The sequence below is a fragment of the Xiphophorus hellerii genome, chromosome 13 (genome assembly GCF_003331165.1).
Source record: "Xiphophorus hellerii strain 12219 chromosome 13, Xiphophorus_hellerii-4.1, whole genome shotgun sequence".
Taxonomy (NCBI): domain Eukaryota; kingdom Metazoa; phylum Chordata; class Actinopteri; order Cyprinodontiformes; family Poeciliidae; genus Xiphophorus; species Xiphophorus hellerii.
Window position 1 is genome coordinate 18,293,924 of NC_045684.1, and position 20,958 is coordinate 18,314,881.

General features: G+C 39.0%; 1 protein-coding gene across 1 annotated transcript; it reads left to right on the plus strand.

The window, feature by feature from the left end:
- Positions 1–1,698: 1,698 nt before the first annotated feature.
- Positions 1,699–14,603, plus strand: mrpl3 (mitochondrial ribosomal protein L3). Its single transcript, XM_032581677.1, has 11 exons — positions 1,699–1,808; positions 1,887–1,990; positions 6,761–6,942; positions 7,033–7,124; positions 8,365–8,463; positions 10,090–10,189; positions 10,276–10,336; positions 11,121–11,232; positions 11,326–11,403; positions 11,516–11,593; positions 14,404–14,603. Exons 2-11 carry the CDS (start codon positions 1,899–1,901, stop codon positions 14,551–14,553), a joined length of 1,044 nt encoding a protein of 347 aa, XP_032437568.1. The 5' UTR covers positions 1,699–1,808; positions 1,887–1,898; the 3' UTR covers positions 14,554–14,603.
- Positions 14,604–20,958: the final 6,355 nt, after the last annotated feature.

Genomic DNA, 20,958 nt, shown 5'->3' on the forward strand with positions numbered 1-20,958 from the left:
TAGTTTACCCCCAAATTATGTTGGGAATAAAGTATGTACTCAGATCTTTACTTGTGAAAGTGAACTTGTGTAGTTGATTTTGGTTTGTGTTTATCCAGCAGCAACGACACCATCACTAAGGACAGTAAATCTACAACCTGGCATGAGAAGACACCCCACACAAAAACAGTATTGTATTGGAGTACTTCACTCTTGGCATGCCGCAGGACTCTCAGTGTTTGTTCTCCAACCAAATAACTTTCATGATGTCTAAAGTAATCCATAGACAATAACTTTGCACCAAATGTTTCCGTGTGTCATGGACAGAACATACTTTTAAGCCACCCTCTCTGTCATAATTATGTGGTCTTAATGTCTTCACTTAACTTTGCATGCAGATGCACTCACAATCACATTCTGCCAATGTTGAGCAACCAAATGTTGGCAATGTGATTCTGTAGTGTCCTTCCCTCAAGCAAATTGTCAACATGGGCCTTTTGGACAACACTGAGTTCTACTTCATTGTAACTCAATTTCTCAGCTGGAAGTCCTTCATTATAATTATGACATATTTTCTCAATAGCAAAATACTCTCCTTTCATAATAGCCATTGCTAAAACAAGAAGACATTGGTTGAACGATTGACAGAATGAATTCAGCTGGACTCAAACACAAATTCACCCATGTTTAAAATATGCTATGCTAGAAATGAAGTTAACTGATTTTATTATTTTAGTGCCCAGAGAGATGGTAAACATGATTTTTCCATTTAGACTCTAACTGCTTTTTTATACTGAGCCACCAACTCTATGAATAACGGTTTAAATTGTCTGAATCAGTGATTGTATAAGTTCAAGGACAGATCTGTAGATTAAATAACGGTTTAAATTGTCTGAATCAGTGATTGTATAAGTTCAAGGACAGATCTGTAGATTAAACCTCACATCTGAGGTACAGTATGTGTGCTTTGTTATAAAAGTAAATGCTGATAAAACCTTTTGCAATAAATTATTATGCATCTCCCTGTAAAAATAATCTCAAGGCATTGTGCAGTGTCAACACAAAACAAATAAACAGTAGACAAAAAAAATGCTTGGTTCTAAAAAAACACGTACGCACAGTGACATCTTAGTAAATAATCTGGAACTTTGAGAGTGATGGGAGTGTCAATCAATATTGACACACACATCTAAACATTTTACACACATTTCCTTTGCTATAATTAACACTGCCAACACAATTGACACCTTTCCAGACAACATATTCTTTCATTGTCTCCCACACAGACAATAAATATGCAAGAATAAATTATTGCACCAATCTCCACACAGATAATTAGGGGGAACCGAACTTAGTCTGTCATTTGGGTACACTCTATGAATGTCTCATTCTGTGAAAAGGCCAATTAGTATTCAACAGAACACCGGCTAACATCTATTTCTTATTCAGAGAATAGTCTGGAAACAGTAATGATGACCTAAGAGCTTCTAAGTTAATATATTTCAAACCAGTTGTAAATGGTTAATTCCTATTTTTCAACTTTTCTTTTATTTGACTTTAACACTAGAGTCAAGCATATTATTGGAAATAACACAAAAGAAAAAAGAATACCTATATCCAAAATACAATACAATAACGACATGTAAAAATAAAAGTAAAATTATGTGAAACTAAAGATGCATATTGTTAACATCAATGTTTATTATATTTTTTGAATTTAGAAGCGATAAAGATTGTACATTTCTAATATGATACGGAACCTTTTGCATCGACCGCAGTGCTGCGGAACTATTTTGCTAAAGTACCGGAAATGGTAGGGGTGACATTAGGTAAGTGGACGAAGACAAGCGCATGTGTTTTCATGTTTAAACCGGCAACATAACTTAATTTACTTTTATTGGTGCCAGATTTATGAATGAATGCGAAGAATGAGGATGATGGCAAAGTTGGGCTGTCGGTTTCTTCTCCAGCGGGGAGCACAGCTCCTTTGTCCTCGGGCAGCTGCTGAAAGGTAAAGATGCTAACTGGCTAATTGTGCTAAGAACTCGTCTCTGATTGCTTTGAAGGCGAGTCTCTTTATGGTGAAAATACTTAACATGTTTACATTAACATTTAATATAGTATTGGGATTGTAAGATATATGTCAATGTTTGGGGCTGGGATATTGAAATATGTTTTTAGTCTTATCGCCAGTTATTGTGTGGCTTAAAATATAAAACTGAACACTTTTATTCTGTCAGAAATTACAAGCCACAATATACAGCTACAATAGCAGAGCTATACACACCCATTTGTCCTATGATGCCGTTGATTTAAGAACTGTATTATTCAAAATTAAATATTAATAAATAGTCATATAAATATTCTCACTCATGAAATAAAAACAAGCTATATTAATTAATTATTTCGTGGGGATATTTTTATTTATTTGATGAGGTATTAATAACTGTTTAAGCTGTTCCCCCAGTTTCCAGAAGAATTAATAATATATTTTGGAATTAATCCTTTAATTCCAGAAGGATTTGAACCATAAGATATAACCATAATTCAACCAAAAGCAGTGCCGTGAGTAGTCTTTACGTACAAGAATCCATCTTCCAGGGCTAAGTTCGGGTTTTACATGCCTTGATTTAGTTCCTAAGTACATTGAAAGCTTCAAACAGCACAGCTCTGTAATCAGATTCAAGGTCTTGCCTTTTTTTACCGATAATCTCGAGTCTTTATATTATTGAAAAACTTTGTTTGAGAATTGTTTCTATTGTCAATGTTTGCACAATTGTTTTATTACTGAATATTTAAGAAAGTTAAAGTGAAGTTTTAATGTTGTTGGGAAACAATCAGTGTGCACAGTTATTGGGCAAGCATTACTATGTAGACTTATTTTGCAACTAAATTAAATAATAATAAGCACTCAACTCAAAATGTACAAATAAACATTGTTGCTATTTCAAAAAGGGTCAATGACCGATTTTGATACTTTTATTTTCAACACCCAACCTGAGCCGTTCGTTCCTGGAGTCTGTTAGTTTTCTGATTAGTTTGTAGAGTCAAGTCACGGTCACCAGTTTACACAAAACAGCAAACTGTTTTCCTTCACTCTGAATATGTTTAAGAAAGATCTCAGGTTCTCAGCAGGGTTAGAAGACAACAAAGTGGTATGAAATGACAAAAAAACTAACATCAGAGGAAGTCAGGTTGGCATTTGGAAAGATAAACCTGCCTTGTTGTTGAGGATAGTAAAAGTTGAAAAAAGGCAGGTGATACTGAAAAAGAAAATAAGTACAATAATTATTTTTACTATTAATTTATATGTAAATTTTACAAAAAAAATGTTTGTAACATAGTACTATGTTAGTACCTTTGGACTTAAATATATGTATAAAGTGCCAAAAATAAAGCTATTATTCTTTAAGCATTCACAAATTAAAAAACCCAGACTGACCAGCTTAGAATTAAACTGGCAATAGACAAAAGAAATCTGTTAAAATAATTTAAATGTAACTTTTAAAAATAGGTATGTGTTTTGTATAAATCTGACTCGTTCACATAATATCCATATTTAAATGTGATTAAGGCAGAATGAAGTAAAATTATTTTGAGCTGCTGAATATAGTCTTCACATTAACACATGCATGCACAGCCTTAATAGTTCAAATAAGAGTAAAAAGTTGGGAATGCATCGCTGACATGCAATGTGTCTAATCTCAGGCAGCATTCTGCAACTTTTAGAAAAGCAGCTCTGCACACACAGTTGGCAGAGACGACTCAAATAGCTCAGCAGTAATGACTCATGTGCACAGTTCATCTTTTTGGTGACAAACTGTGCTGACGCTTATTCACACTAAAACTATGGAAAGCTAAACCTGTTTTGCAATCCATCTTGGATGCTTGTATTTGTGTAATGAGCTCAGAAAGACTGCATATATTTTTTGTGCCCATGACTTATTCATACGGTTTAGTGAGATAAAATTGCTACTAATGCAGCTTTCTGATCAGCATTTTTAAAAGGCTTCTTATAGAAAACCCTCTCGAAAGAGCTGTGAAAGACTTCTATAATGTTACCCTCCCCGTCCCGCTATTTGTTGCTGATCAGCGGATAAATGGCAACAGAAATTGTGTTTACATAATTCTTCCCTAATGAAGTAAAAAAAAATGTGAACAACAAGCTACAAAAACAAATCAACACTGTAATCAGTTATAAACTTATTATTCAGTAGAAATCTTTCTCTACTCACTTCCTCTGCATATTAAATGTTGCGCCTAAGGGCTTTCTGATTCTTTGTCTTTTTTGGGGGAATGTTTCTTTTTTTTGTTAGACTTGCTTTAAGTCACCCTCGGGTTGAATTACCTCTCTGAAATCACTGCGTTCAACCCAGTATGTAAAAGCAGGTTAAAAACATTTGTAGTCCTGGAGGACCGGCGTTTCAGATACTTTAGAAGTTTCTCTCCTTGAGCACACCAAATTGAAATGAATGGGCCATCATCCGGCTCCTGCAGAACTTTGTGACAAAAATGAGGAGATAATTCAGCCAGTCCAATTAGCTGTGCTGCAGCAGGGATACCTACCCAGCCCAGAGCACTGGAACTGTTCACCTCCAGTTGTCTAATCAGATTTGTTGCTTTGAATGTTTTTCCAAGCGTCTCGAAAATGCTCAGACACTAAAGACATGTTGGCATGAGAAAACTGTCCTAAGACTTAATGAGTTAGGACTGTACTCAGAAGATATCAGTTGGTTTTTGTTTTCATTTACTGGCTTTACTGAATCGAAAAGGTCCAGATGAGACGTATTGAGTTTTAGACAATAAAATAAATTACCTGAGCAAAGAATGTTTTCAATCTGAAGCAATGTAGTTATATGTTTAGATATGAGGGAAGGTCATATCTTCAAATTTACCTCATACCTCAAATTGGTCTGAGACCAATTTGAGATGGTCTGTGATATTAGGTAATCCTCACAAGCTTTTAATAGACATTTTAACTTGTCTGTTTACCAATTAAATCACAATAACAGCTGGAAATTAGGTCCTAGAAGTTAGTTTCCCTGTGGTGGTTATCTTTTATAATGTGTTCCTGTTTCGATGGCAGCAAAATTCCAGGAATTTTCCAAGTTAGAAAATGAACAGGCATAAACCTGGAGTTTGAAATATTGAAGGTTGGCTCAACTTTAGATTGGTTACAAATAGTATAGCGTTTTTGGCAGAACTACCAGATTTTATGGAAGTATGCACATAGCACACCGCTTCCCACAGGGGTACTGAGGCCACACCCTCTAGATGCACTGTGTATCCTTCTATTACATGCACAGATGATTTCTAGTACCTTGGGGTATTGAGGCCACTTTTCTTATGGAGGATGTTGATGAGGCCCAGGAAGAGGTTAGTGTCTGAAAGGGTCTGGTGAAAATGTAGAAAGCAGTCTTGAGAGGTTGGAAGAATGATTGTTGTTTGGTTTGTGTGTCAAATTGGACTTTTATTTTATTTTTATATTTTTTTACAGGGAGCAGCAAGATTTTTTTTCCATTTCAAACCTTGATTTTAATGTATGAGTCTGAAGGTTTGGAATGTTTTACTCAATATGTATGTTTCTGTTGTTCTGGGGAAAAATTGAATATTCATATTCAGCTAAATTTTTAAAGTTCTATCATTTCAAATCAGTTTTTTTAATTGCATTAATTTTGCTTGGATGTCTACCAGCGATCAATTTGAATTTTAATATTTATCTTTGAACATGACTCAGTTTAACTTACCCCGTAAAATCCTGAAGTTCTCTAACTTGTCGAGCTCCAGTTTTACACGTCTCTGCTGCAACACAGATGGTTCAGATGGTCTAATTATCTCCTCAGCATGTCACAGTTCTGCAGAGGCCTGCTAACGAGCCATCATTTGATTCAGGTGTGTTGATCCCGAGAATCAACTAAAACATGCAGGATTCGGCCCATGAGGCCTGATTTTGGACACCGTTGACCTAATTTAATGGTGCGTAGAGCGTCGGACATGCTGGACGTGCTTGACGAGTCAAACGCTCAAAACGCTTCAAATCACGCCGCGCTAGATGCTCGAAATGGGCCGCAACGGGCCCTTGATGCGCCTCCACATAGACTTTGAATGCAAACAAGACACGCCTGTGGCTCAAAACTCGTTTTGCACACGCATTGAACTTGAAGAGTCAGACACATTTTTGACGCGCTTGGTATGAACGCACCATAAGTGAAAGTTTCTGAAAAACTGGGAATATTCTGCCCATTTGCAACCTTGCTCGTTTGTAAGGGGAACACATTCATGAAAAATAAAACAATATTAGGGATGTTTTAGGACAGTGTTTCCCTATGGTACACTGCCTTGTATGTTTTAGATTCGCTCCTGCTTCTGATTTTAGGAGTGATTTATTATTATTTCTTTATTCCGAGTGTCAATGTATTGTAACTTGCCTCTAGTTAGGGGCAGCTAAAATCTCTGCAGACCCCACACATCCTGGACACAAACTGTTTAGACAACTTCTTCCCACAGTCTCTCTCTGATGGACACAACAAACATCTTAAAGCCAATTTAATCATCTACTCAGCTCTAAAATAAAAAAAAGCGTATTTGCACTATTTTTCACAAATTATTTGGTGTACGTATGGATGGATGTACGAATGTATAACATTCTTTTTTTTCCCCAAGTCCTCTAAAGTTCATATATTTATGTTAGTTGTCAGGTATCATGTGAAATTCCTTGTTTATGAACAACAACTTGTGAATTAAAGCCGATTCAGAATCTTTATTTTCTTCTGTCTTTCAGCCCCGTCCAGCTGTTGGGTTGTGTCAGGACTGTAATGAAAACAACATGGTTCGAAGAGCACCTTACAGAGGACAACCAGAAGTACTTGAGAAACCTCACGGCAGAGGATTACAGAAAACAGACAGCCGAGAAGCTCAACCCTCTCAGAGATGAGCCCTGGCCGCGACAGGACTGGACAGAAGGTGGAAGCCGTGATCGCTTAGCGCTCCGTTTATCAGGACCGCCGTTCCTCTCAGCTGTCCTCACCAGCTTTTCATCTGTCCTCTCCGCAGGAAACCGGCGAGTTGGCTTAGTTGCTGTCAAGTTGGGGATGGCTCCTATCTGGACTAAAACGGGAGAAAGACACCCAGTCACACTGTTGCAGGTAGTACAAAAAATAAAACACTTTTTATGTCTGCTTTGCATCAAAATAAGTGTGAATTCTTGTCATCTGAAGGGAAATGAGCAACGGGGGGAACAAAAGAAACAAAGTCAATTTTCTTTGAAAGAATGACTGGCTTTACTGACACTAAAGGCAGAAAATATAACAATGAAAGCATCTCTTCATGCTCTGTTTGATTGTTCCACAGTCTGCCTTTGTGAAAGGTGTTTCTGATAATGTTTAAAAGGCAGCGCAGCCAGCCTGCTTATTGGGAACACCGTGTTCCACCAGCACTTGTTAAGGTAGACTGGAAAAATCGTATCAGGATTGTCCTGCTCAACTTTAAAAGCATTGAAAAGTTAGAGTTTACAAAGTGGCTTAAACATGTACACCATGTTAGATTGCAGTGGGTAGCAACATATAGAATATGTGGATATGTAGCCTTACAGTACATTAAGTACTTAAGTATTTTACATAAGGCGTATGTACAGTACAGTCCTACTTTCTGTTGATTTATCAAGTATAATCCTGAGAAAATACATTAAAATATGATTGCAAAGTGGAAAAATTATATATGCAAGACGTGAATATTTTCTCTTGGCAAATTCTAAATCTTTCTATTTTGTCGTCTTTCGTCCCAGTTGAAAGAAAATGCCCACTAAATTTGTACAAGTAATTTACTTTCCCGCTGTAACATTTGGGGTTTATGTAAAATGCGTTTAAATTTTCAGTTTGTGTTCGTGGTTTGAAAGTATCACCACATGTTTTTTTTTTTATCAGAGAGTTAAAAACGCCTCTCTTTAAATCTGTTTATTGAAGCGCGTCAAGATTTCTCTTGAAAGGTGCTATATAATTAGTTTTACCTACTTACTCGCTTCGCTTACTTAATTAAATATTTTGGATTAGAGGCTCATTTTAACTTGTAAAAAAGAAAACAAAAAAACATCTGTTTTTATGACATCCTTATGTAACGCATTGCATACAGAGGCGCATGTGTGTCGCGATTTGATGTCATCCATTTAGATTAGACCAAATGCTGTGAGAGTAAATTAATCGTGTGGATGAATATTAACACTTTACAACAGAGACTTCCGTCTAATTGCTCAGCTATTTGTGTCCACTGCTCACAAGGACCAGGCTGAGCAGTGGACACTACAATCAGGCAGGTGTTTAATCAGACGCTTTGCTGACATTGTCTTCCTGAGTTTTCTTGCAATATTTTCAACTCCAACATGTTTCCCAGGTGCAAGATTGCCACGTAATAAAGTGTCTCCCCAAAGAAGAGTTTGATGGACACTCTGCTGCTCTTGTAGTAGGAGGGAAGAACGTGTCACCGTTCCATGTAAGTGTTAAAATTGTCAGAATCGCACTGTTTTATATGCTGCTTTGAGAATTATGTGCAAAATGGAATGGAGTGTTTTTATTGAGGCTTTCTTTTGGTTCTGTTCATAAGACATTTGTTGTTGTTCTTGATTTTGTTTAGGGGTTTTTTTTTAAGTCAGGAAACACACTGATATATTTGTTTATTTTTCTCTTCAAAAAGACACAATACACACATTTTTGAAATTCAGTAGCTTAATCATCTGTCTCCTAAATTCTCTAAAGGACTTGGTTTGCAACATGATAATGAATGCAACTCCTGAAATTCCTGAATTACCATGCTTTTGTTTAAGGCTTCTTCTCGCTGCTTCTGTTTAATCCCCATTTTACGCATCTTTATTAGTCTTTCCCTAAAGAGCTGATTTGGCGCGATCCCAAAATAAAAGACGAGCTTCTGCTTTGCAGTCTGCCATTTTTAGTTTCTCTCCAGAGCCTCGGCTCCTTCATAAAGGCATCTCAGCAACACCAGATATTCTGCTGGTGACTGCAAAACCACAGAAGTCCTGAGGCGCTCCTGGCCTCCGAGCAAATGAAGACGCAGGAAATTATTGTTGCATTCGACACTACATAAATGTAGCGTACATTTATCGACCATTTTATAAGGTACATCTGTGTAAGTGCTTGTTAGCACAAAGTTAATCAGTCAGTCACATGGATGGAGCGCAATAGCTTTAGGCATCTAGACCTGATGAAGATGACAAGCTAAAGTAAGTATTAGCAAGGTGTACCTAATAAAGTGGCCAGTTAGTGTATCTTGTTAAATTTCACTCTCTTAACTACGCCAAGCTTCAATTTTCATTTAAGCCCGTTTAAAGTCACTGATTATAACAAACTTCATGTTAAATTTGTTGGAGTCCAATTACTTCTGTCCCAGTTAAAATGAAAAGTTGCTTTAGTGCTGAAATATTTTTAATTTCAATTCCAAAAATTCCTTAAAAAATGCATTTCAAAACTAGATAACCTGAATGACTGAATACTTTTTCTTTTGTACCATTTTTCTCACATAGTGAACATACTGTACATAGCGTATCCATCCTTTGTCCCACGCAGGAATGGAGGACATGTTAAAGAATTAGTTTTTCAACGCCAATCCACTCGTGGCGTGAGTACGGTAGAAATTCATTGTTATAAGGTGAAAAACAGCGGCGCGAGACTGAATAAATGAAGGTGTAATTTATTCATTGCGGCTCGATGGATGCCTGATGGATCAGTGTCAGGACTTCAGTGGTGGGGAATCTTTAAACCCTCCTCACAGCCAAATCACTCCTCAGTCAGCGTTAGTTGGAGGGAGCAGCTTTGGCAGACTGATTTCCAGTTAACAGAAGGGAAGAGGGAGAGTTCTGGAGTGATCGGAGGCGCTGAGTTTGAGAGTGAGGGGAGCGAAAGCAAATGTCAGACTCTCGCTGCCAAGACTGCCTGCGTCTCCATGCGAGTGTGTCTCTTTGGCTCCCGTACAGTCGTAACAGGATGATGGTATATTTTAATAGTCCAACTGTTGCTCACTGCTCCTACTTCTCCTGCCACGTTCCATCAATCTCGATTTTGTTTTGTTTTTTTCTTTCCTCCTTCCCATCACAATGATCGACAGAGGTCAGATGAAACAATGGAGATGTTCAGGAATGCAGGAGTTCCCCCTAAACAGAAAGTCACCGTCTTTAGAGTGTCTGACAACGCCATCATTAAACCAGGTATGGGTAGAAATTTGCTCCTGCTTTTATACACTAAGCTGAAATTCTGGATATTAATTCCTTTATTTTGTCTCGTTCGTGTAAAGGCACTCCTCTGTATGCAGCACATTTTCGTCCGGGCCAATACGTAGACGTCACAGCTAAATCGTGAGTTCGGTTTGTTTTTTTGGTGTTTTTGTTGCACGTCTTCTCTTGTGTTGCTCTCTTTCCCAGTTCTTGTCAATTAATTTGTTTAGGAAAATTTCACTTTATGTGCAAATTTAAGTCTGTTGTTTAATTAGTTTTCTCACTGAACCAACTAATCTACTTAAATCCATTGAAATGCCTTGAAAGAGTATGCATACCTAACAAGATAGCGCATAATTTGAAGAGAAAAGAGAATAATGATAATCTGAAGAGTGCAGTGTGCATTTATATCCAAACCCTGTGATTTAGTTGTTTTTAGAAAACCTTTCTGCTGCAATTACAGCTACCAGTTTTTGTCTATTCTTTGCGGAGTAGCTCAAGCTCAGTCTGACTGGATGGAGAGTTTTAATTTTCTATTTGGATTTATGTCTGGACTTGGACTAGGCCGTTCTAACATATGGATAGGCATTGATAAAAACCAGCAGTTCATAATCCTGGTCCTCAGCATCAGCTGTCCAGCATATTCATATTCTGGACAATACATAATATTCATATTCACTTCTCCTTGAGGTGGTTTGGAGTGAATACAGAAATACATCACATTTTCAGATGTTTCTTAAAATTATTTTTCCTCATTTTTCTTCCATTTCTCAATCATCCAGTGGATCCAGTGGATCACATGTATGTTAAAATACAGTTTTTGACTGCAATGTGACAAAAAGGATGCTCTAATGCTTTCCTAAGGCAATGTAAATCCGGTTCCATATTGTGTGTGTGTTGGTGAATTTCTTGTGTATTTTGGTAGCATTGGTAAAGGTTTCCAAGGTGTGATGAAGCGATGGGGATTCAAAGGTCAGCCAGCCAGCCACGGTCAAACCAAAACTCACCGCAGACCAGGAGCTTCCGGACCAGGAGGGGTAAGATACGAACTCATCCACACACCCCCACATGAATGGTTTGCTTTTCTTTATCCGTTACTTTAAGCATTTGTGATACTCATCTCCGTCTAGGATCCGGCCAAAGTTTTCAAAGGAAAGAAGATGCCTGGCAGGATGGGCAACACGTACATCACGGCTCACGGACTGAAGGTGAGCGCCGATCCAAACGCGGGCGATTTCTGCCTTCAGCTTGTTTGTTCTTCGCTCCTTTATTAATCCAATCTTGTCCAATCTGCTTTGTTTTCGCATTTCTGCCTTCCAGGTATGGAGGGTGAATACCAAGTACAACGTGCTGTACGTTCACGGCACCATCCCTGGTCACCGGAACTGCGTCCTGAAGGTAAAACAAAACAAAATCACACACACATGCGCACACAGTAGAGTGTGAAGTCAGCGGTTAGCTCCGGCATGTTTGGAAATCTGACTGCGACGGGTGACCTTGCACCTGTGAAACACCGTCACATCTGCAAGATGGTGCGATTTATCTTCATTGACACTGTGCTGGATCAGCAGCATGCATGCGTGTGTGTGCGCGGCCGTGTGTGTTGGTGCACGCGTATTCATTTCTCATGGGACGGGAAATGGAAGCGGGTAGCTTAACGATGTTAGTAATACCCTCAGCATCCATCTCCCTACCCTGCGTGTTGTGCTCGCCTCATCAGTGTGGGAGTGTTGCATATACCTGGACTCTTATTTGATCTGGAGACAAGTAATAATGAATACAAATGCTCTTTGAATTTTATACCCACACACACACACCCTTTAGATTACAAAACCCCAAAGGCTACAGCTTAATAATAAATATGCGTTAGTTGTTTTTGTTGTTCTGATTAACCTTAATGCCCAAATGCAAATGAGGATTATGTCTAAGTTATTGATTGCGTTTACCACTATAGCTAACTGCTAAGATTTTTTTCTGCATCCTTATTATTTGAACATCTAATTAGCATCTCATTTGAGCCGGTAGTTTCTACACTTTGTCAGGGTCTCTTTGATGTGTAACCGAGGGAAAATTAAAAGTGATTCATGTGGGAAAACTAAAGGTTTATCCATCATATCTTCAAGATATGATGGATGAGCATTTAGGCACTTTAAAGGAAGGTTTTCCATTGCTGTTTCTCCCCCACCCCCTTGTTCCCTAGTTTATCATGCAGATCACCATCTAATGGTTATTTGCATTGTTATTGCATGAATTTAAAGCGGTGTGCAGATACTGCAATGTGATCCAAGGTCCCTGAGCTGCTTTGTGTGTCTGGAACACAATAAATTGCAAAGATATCCAGTGGAAGCTTTAAAATTAGCCTCAATCGGTGGCAGTTCTTCCGCCATTGTCATTAACTAAGGTTTCATTCATGGCCTCACGCGTTACGTGACTGGGCATTATCTCCCCGCTCGAACAGAATGGCTTCAAGCGCAGGTCCTCCTTCTTCCTCTGTGCTCATTCATTTTCCACGTCCCCTCGCTGGCAGGCGGAGTGTTTGTCATTGTTAGAATTGACTAAACAATGTAGCCTGAGGAGCAGCAGCCACAGAAATTCACAATAATGTTTTTTTCCCCCCTCCCTTCTGTTATTGTCACATTCAGCTATTTTTTTTTTCTTTCTTCAATTTAAAACTTCACAGATTACATAAGAAAAAACCCCCCAAAATTTTGTTGTTTGAAAGTGCAGGGGATTTCTAATTGAATCCAGAAACAGGACTGTGTTTCACTTAGTTCTCGACGTACAAAGAATAAACGTTTAAGTAAGAGAGACGAAAATATATAATTGCAAAAGTAAAATCATTTTTTATAAATCGCATTTTTCAAGTAACAAGTTGCTACTCCTCCGTTCACTCATCTCACATCCTGATTCGTATAAAATCAGAGTTATCTGATCTGCTTGGAGCATTTTGCTGAGTGTTAGTCAGTAGCTCCGACTTCTCTGTGTTTTTCGAAAGTGATGTTTCTGTTTTAATGGTATTAGTCATTGATCCAAGAGTTGTGGAGCATGTACAGTTCATGTCATGCTAAGGGCTGAGAGCTTCTCTACTTGGATACAAATTTCATTTACACCAAACTTTGAGAGATTCGGTTCAAGATAAACACCAGTGTGTGTTGCTGTGACTCTTACTGCACTTTTCAGCACTGATTTTGCCAGTTTGTCAGTGCATCTTTAAATGTTGAGTTGTGATGCTGAATCTCTGTGGCTTGTTAAAACAGAATTTTTCTGCTACATTTTAGCCTCTCCTGCCAAGTTATGATGAGTTTATATGAAATGGATAAATAATACAATGAGATGGACACTATTAATTTGTATACCTGAGACTACAGGAACATTTCAGACATTTTTTTTTTAATCTTTCTAACTTTGTCCACACTCTGTTGCATTAAACTCCAAATGAAAGCACAAAAATCTGTGTAAGTAGAAAGGAAAACAAGAGCTGCCACTGTTTAGTCCAGCACTGTTTGCCTCTTTTGAATTTGGATGTTGTTAATGTCAATCATATCACCACCTACTGTTATACCATATGTATTACAGTCCATTTTTGACTGGACTCTAACAGACTGGTTGCAGAATGTTTCCCCTCCAAAAAAACAGATGGAAAAAATGTTGATTTCTAAAAGAAATATGTGATATTGTGGTCAGTGCTTTAAAAGCTGAGTTGTGCATTGGCACATCTCCGTTTTACAAGCCTTTCACTTGAAAACAAGCAATTACTTTGAAGACATTTACAATTCAAAGCACATTTTGCATCTCCATTTTGCTTCCACTATGGATACGGCAGATGGTACATCAGCAGTCGTGCGAAGCTGAGTTTTGTCCAAGACTCTTAATACTGGTTATTTAAAAATGCCCGAGTGGGATCTTTAGATTGGTTTGGGACTTCCCCAGTTTATTTATTGTAAACAGAAAAAAGAATAGCTTGTCATCTTTTCTTGCTTCAGCATTCCTTAGCGAGCCTTTCGGCAATTTTTTAATGAATTTGTTTGAGTATGATGCCTGCCTCAACCTTTTTGATCCATTATAGCGGTTTATGATGCAAATGTGCGTCTCTGAGTAAGAAATTCCTGTTAATTTGAAATGTGTTTTCTAAATACAATTAGAAAATGTCTTTTCTAATTCTATTAGATTTTTGTTCTTCTAGTTAAGTGTGTGCGTTTGTGTTGCAGGTGAGAGACACGGTACTCCCAACTAGACGCTCTACTCTGCTCAACCCGCCTTTCCCCACCTACTTCACCGAAGAGGAGGGCGACCTGGATGAAGATCTGTACGATGACGACCTGTTTGTTCACACAGAGCCGTCCGTAACGCTGACCTGACCCGCTTGTAGTTATGTGTTTTAATGCTTTAATAAAGAATTACTCCTGAATCTGCCTCGTTGTTTCTGGGCGAGCGTAAAAAGCAGAGAGTAGCAGCGAGCCGGTCTGTTTGATCAAAAAATGATTTTACTGTCCCTCTCCCCTTGAAACCATGGTAACTGTAGGAGTGATGATGTCACGAGAGGATCCCCAAGCAGAGAGAAAGAAGGGAAAGACAATGAAGCAAAACAAAGAGAGAGCCGGATATCTTGGAGAAATGTGTAATATCTATGCACGATGGAGCGGAGAGGGCAGGGGAGCAGTTGAGCCGAACACAATAAGGGGAAAAGTGAGTGGAATGCAGACAAGAAGAAGGACGAGCTGTCGTGGAAGAGGAGGGCAATAAATGGGGTGTAAGGGATGGAAGCAAATACAAAGGAAGAGGGGAGAGCTGGAGAAGGTGTGGAGGGCAGCAAAGGGAGAGGCAGAGTTGAGGGCTGACAAAGGTTGACATTTGTGCATAAGAGGATAAATGAGAACATTAAAGTTGCAGGAGAAACCGCTGTGCGCTTAAGTGTGTGTTTGTGTGTTCATGTTCAGCGGTTTTTAGATGAGGGAGATTAATTTTGGGACCAGCAGATCTTAATCTGCTCTCTCTCTGTCTTTATATATATATGTATATGTGTGTGTGTGTGTGTGGTAGTGATGAAAGTTTTCTGTGGTGGGTTGGATAAATAATCACATAATTGCATCCTCTGAACTGCTTAGTGCCGTTTAGCGGATCTATCCTCAGCTTGCATATAAATCAGTTGGCCCTCTGCTCCAGACATCTGCCGTGTAATTGACAGCCGCGGTAACAAGGCCCCTTTGTTTGAAACCGCTGTCAAGCGGCAGCGATGCCTCACAGGAGAAACCCCTGCAACATCGGCGGACGGCCTCTGCATCCACGCCTGCTCCCTAATTGAAACGGCACGCAGCAGCTCGCTCTTTGAGACCAGGCGAACATCCACGGGGTTAACTATCATTTAGGCAACAAAGTGATGAGGCGGTTTGTGGCGTCCTGCTCTGTGTAACATGCCACAGCTTGTATGTTTGTGAGGAAGCAGCGGGCGCTTTGAAATGGAAATAATATCGTTTGAAAGTCCTGCTCTGCAGAGAACTGCACATCATCAGGCTCCTGGTTGGGGGGGCTGGGAAGGTTGGCGTCTTTTAAAGCAGCAGAGCAGAAATACAGAAGACCAAACCCGTCCTTGGTTTGGGACCTCAGAGTTCAGTTCATGTAGTTGAACAACTTTGACTCGCGTAAGCAGAAGGACAAAGCGAAGTACGCTTATGAATGCCTCACCTTCTGGTTATTGTGCTTTGGTTGGTTGTTGTGGCAACACCGTCAACTAACGGATCAGAACTCATTTAAGCTTTTAGCACTTTCAAGGTTGGAATTGAGTTGTGTATGGTACTATTTATTTATGTTTAACAGAAAGAAAAAAGGCTGACAGAAATGTGTCACAATTCTTCAACTACAGTGTTTTTTTGTGGTTTTTTTTTTTTTTTGCAGAATAACTCTTAGAAAATAAAAAAATCATTGTTTACAAGTAATTAGTTATCCAACAACACTTGGATTAATAATTGTGGGCACCCCTAAAAGTTTAAATAGATCTAAATGTCTACAAACCTTTCATCAACAATCAATAATTTTCTGTTTCTCCTGGGTAATAATGCGACATGATTCTGACCCACTTTTCTTCTGACAAGGCAGGAGGAACTCTCATAGTTATCTTTGCCCCACAAAGAGTAACAAGAATTGCAAGGAAAGTCATAATAAATCTGCAGCAAAGAGTGGCGACTTGAAATGAACAAGTCTTCCTAACAACAGTTAGATCCTGTCTCCATGACCACCATATCCAACATCAATGAAATTGATTTTAAAGGTTTTTTTTGTGTACATCTTTACCAGGATGAAACAATTTTAACCCAAAATTGTAGAATTGTATTCTATTTAGCACAGATTTTGAGTGAATCTTTTTCTAAAGCAGCAAAAACATAACGTATAAACAGCCTATTCTTACACAATTATGCACACACACACACACACAATGTGATAATGTCACAGATTGACCTACTCCTTAAGAGTCACATGGAAAGCAAAAAACACTTCTCAGTCCCTCCTTCAGTTTCCTCTTCCACTTGTCATTATTCTTCTCATTCTCTCCTGCTTCTCCTCCTTTTGCTATCATTTTCCTTTTCACCTGCAGCACTAAACCTCTCTTCCCCCAGCTCTCCTCTTTCTTTACCCCCACCCTCCCTCAGCCCTTCTCCCTCTGCTTCCATATTGATTTACTCGACATCCCGCGGTCACATTCTTGTGGCGAAGGTTTCCGGCTGAAAACCCCCTGACATTTACCTCGCAGTCACAACGTGGCTCATTTAAACTTCGCAAAACGGGATGATTTTACATGTCAGCTGCCCCCATCCACACCCCACAAGAAGTAATGGCCAACTGCAAATATTTCTAACAAGGTACTGGAGCAATTTAATGTTTTTGGGTTGTTTTTTTTTTTTTTGCGTAGGGTAAATAAAGGACTGGAGTGTCTTAAATAAGCATCAACATTCGTGTCCTCCTTGTTCACATTCATGGATTTTCACTCCTTCTTGACTCCCCTTATGTCTCAGATCTTAAGTGGGGTTCAACTGAGTGGGAATTAGTGAGACAGTGCTTTTGTAAGGTCATGTAAGACACACATGCAGATTAATAGACCAAACATCTGAAGGCAGGATGGGGACGCCTACCGAGAGGAAAGTGGGGACCCAAAGGCTGCACCCTGCTCTCACCCAGCGGCGCTGCAAGGAAGGAACCCAAATTTACCAACGTGGGTGGGAGGCAAACACTCACACACACACACACCCGCACACACACACACACCCACAGGAGACGCAGGTGTGAGCAACTGGGAAGGGCTTGCCACAGCAGGATCCCCGGCAGCTCAGCTTAAAGGGAAACGTGGTGATGGCTGTGAACAAGAAGCTACTTTCTGTCCTCATTCTGGATTTAGTGCCGCTGGTTACAGGTTCATCTCAGCAAATGAGATTATTATTGAAAACGTATTTATTTCAGCCATTTAATTGAACTGAATTTCAGATTCATTAGTGTTATGTTGCATGTCTATATATTTCTGTTAATTTTACAGCTAAAAGAAACACAAAATCCAGTTTCACTGAAAATGTGAATATTACATCAGATAAATAAAAAAAATATGTGTATTTCACAAAAATGTTGGACTCTAGTGAGTGTACACCATATGCATTCAATACTTGCTGTATGCAGTGTGGCATGTGGTTCTGCTGAGGTGTTAAGGAATCCCAGGTTGCTTCAATAGTGGCCTTCAGGTTGCGTTGCATCATTGTCTCTGATGTCTCTCCTCTGTTTCGGTCAGGACAGTTTGCAGGCTAGTCAATAAGTATGACATCTTGGTGTGAAAAGCAGGTATCTGGACTTTTATTTGTACATTTAGCAGTGTAGGCTGGTGGCAAGTCCAGCTGGGAATTCAACCAGCATATCCAAAAAAATTGACAACAGAGGGAAGTGTGAAGTGATTAAAAAAATATTTTTTTTTTTCTCATCAGTTTTTTCTTCCTCAACTTTCCATCAGTGTGCTCCGCCACAGCACTCCAATCAGCCAACATCTTTGGCAATAAAGTACTTGCTACTTACTCTTGTTGTGTAGCGTGTCGCTTACTATTTGCTAGACAGCTTTCAAGCCAGAAGTCTTTCCCATAATTGTTTAGGCCATAAAATAGCATTACTGTCAGTAACGATCTATGTTTAATGCTTGGATGTAATATCCAAACCCTCCGAGAAACGGTTTCATGTTTTCACAGGCTGTAGTAATGTTTCGTGAGTGTAAGCACCAAAATCGACACAATTTTCACGATATTGTACTTGATTTGAGGAAAATAACCCTTCCGGATTAAATTTGTCTTAACAGTCCAATAATTTCAGCAACTCTCCATCGCGGAGCAAGAAAATTGTTCCATGATGGAGAGGAATCATCATGCTACGCAAGAAGCAGAGCTTTTGCAGCTCATAATCAATTCACAATTGACTCCAATCTATTTACGGACAGCAAATAAAGACGAGCTCCTACGAAGAATTTCATCGTCTGTTGCTGCAAAAAGAGAAAAATAGAAGAATTTTTTTCAGTTCCTCGGATTAATTGACTCGAGCGCTTACACAAACACTTTGTGGCGCAATTGCTTAATGATACAAGTCTGAGTGAGATATTCTTGGCGTCCTCTCACTCCTCTGCCATCGCTGTATGACTGAGACAGTTAATGTGCTCAGGAGCCAGCTGTCCCTCAAATAACACACTCAATAATTCATGCTGCAAGGCACACACGTACACACACGTTTGTGTGCGTATTTGTGTAGATGCGGGTCAGCTTATCGGTTCACCAACTCTTGTATAAACCCAAAAAGAAGGTTGCAACTCTCAGTGTAAGTGCTGACAAGCCCTGGACAGAGGATCTGCAGGTAATAAAAAAAAAAGAAAATAATTAATTAAATCTCTGATTTAGAGATAGTCACAATAAGTTAGAGTGTGACAGTAAGGCAGAGTGTGTGTGCTGCTATTGGGGGATGAGATGTGTGTGTCCTCTTTACTAATTGAAATCAGATCTCTCATGTGTTGAGCCAGCAGAAGTGGAGCAGTAGATCCATCATGTTGGAACAGGCCGACCTTCTCTCTCAAACACTCCCAAGTAATCCCCCCTCACCTCTCTCCCTAAGAATGCTTAGATTCAGCTGAAACTTGGATAGCACTTTAATTAGCGAGAAGAGACTGCATGCCGAGTTCAGGCATCAGACAAACTAAAAGACAAGAATTGAGGAGATGAGATCATCAGACATATTTGCTTATTCTTTGGCGGAAAAACAACAAAAGGAAGAAAAAAAAACCCCCCGAGGTAGTTTTGAATTCTGTTTTTCACAGCGACTCACACAAAGTGGTTCAGGCAGCACTTGGATGGCAATTTTCGTTTGCTGTGAAGTGAAATTACTGTTTTCGTCAAGTCATGGTGGCTTTGAAGAGAGAAATGGCAGCCTCTGTTGCCTGTCGGAAAGGAACACAGCAGAAATATTTTACTCAGAACGATGTTGTTTCTTTGGCCCGATCACAGGGGCAACACAACTTAACTCCTTTGTCAGTTCCTCCGTCTGCTGCTGTCATCCTAAAGTGTCTTAGGAACTGTGTCCACATCCAGTTCACTGGAAACATTGAAAGAACAGGATAGCAGTCAGTGTTTGGAGTGAAATTAATAGAAACTGCTGAAATGGTTAAAAAACAACAGAATTCTGTCTCATATACAGTACAGACCAAAAGTTTGGACACACCTTTCTAATTCAATGGGTTTTCTTTATTTTTATGACTATTTATAAGGCAAGAAATCCCACTTATTAACCTGACAGGGCACACCTATGAAGTGAAAACCATTTCAGGTGACTACCTCTTGAAGCTCATCAAGAAAATGCAGAGTGTGTGCAAAGCAGTAATCACAGCAAAAGGTTGCTACTTTGAAGAAACTAGAATATAAGGGGTATTTTCAGTTGTTTTACACTTTTTTGTTTAGTGCATATTTCCACATGTGTTATTCATAGTTTTGATGCCTTCAGTGTGAATCTACAATGTCAGTAGTCATGAAAATAAAGGAAACTCATTGAATAAAAAGGTGTGTCCAAACTTTTGGTCTGTACTGTATGTCTTTAGCATCTTGCTTTAGCAAAAGCATCTTAAACTCAGTTGCAGGTGTCGCCGGTGATCCTTTGGTTGCCGTTAGTGGAACTCAGAATAAAATCTAATATTGTTTGCAGGATGAACAATGTAGATCTATCAAGCATCTGTAGATACGTTTACTGGTCAAAGGAGAAATGGCAGGGTAGAAAATGTTCAGAAATTCCCAAAATGAATTGCATGTTGGAAAACTAGTGGGGTTTGCTAATTGGAGTGTTCAGTCACTAGGCAGACTACGCTTTAGCAAGGTTGCATAATAACCTCTATTGCTCTATATTTTGAAGCATTTGATGAAATAAAAAATGAAGTGCAAATCATCACTTTGGATGCTTGCCTACCACTGAATTCTATATGCAAGGCAGCCATATTGGATTTTGAGATCAACGTCGGTGACAAACTTTTGACTTTCCCAATCACAGCTCCAACTTTGAGGCACCTTTCATTCAACTTTTCCAACAACAAACGTGGAAATGAACATTAAAAAAAATAATAATTTGAAATTACATTCTTCAAGCAGTCAAGTGGTGCAATTGTATTAGGCTTGGACTTTTTTTGTGTTTGTTTTATTGTTTGTTATAGAACACAGCAACACGAAAAGGTCCACGTCCACATCAGATTTTTTTTTTTATTGACTGTATGTTTT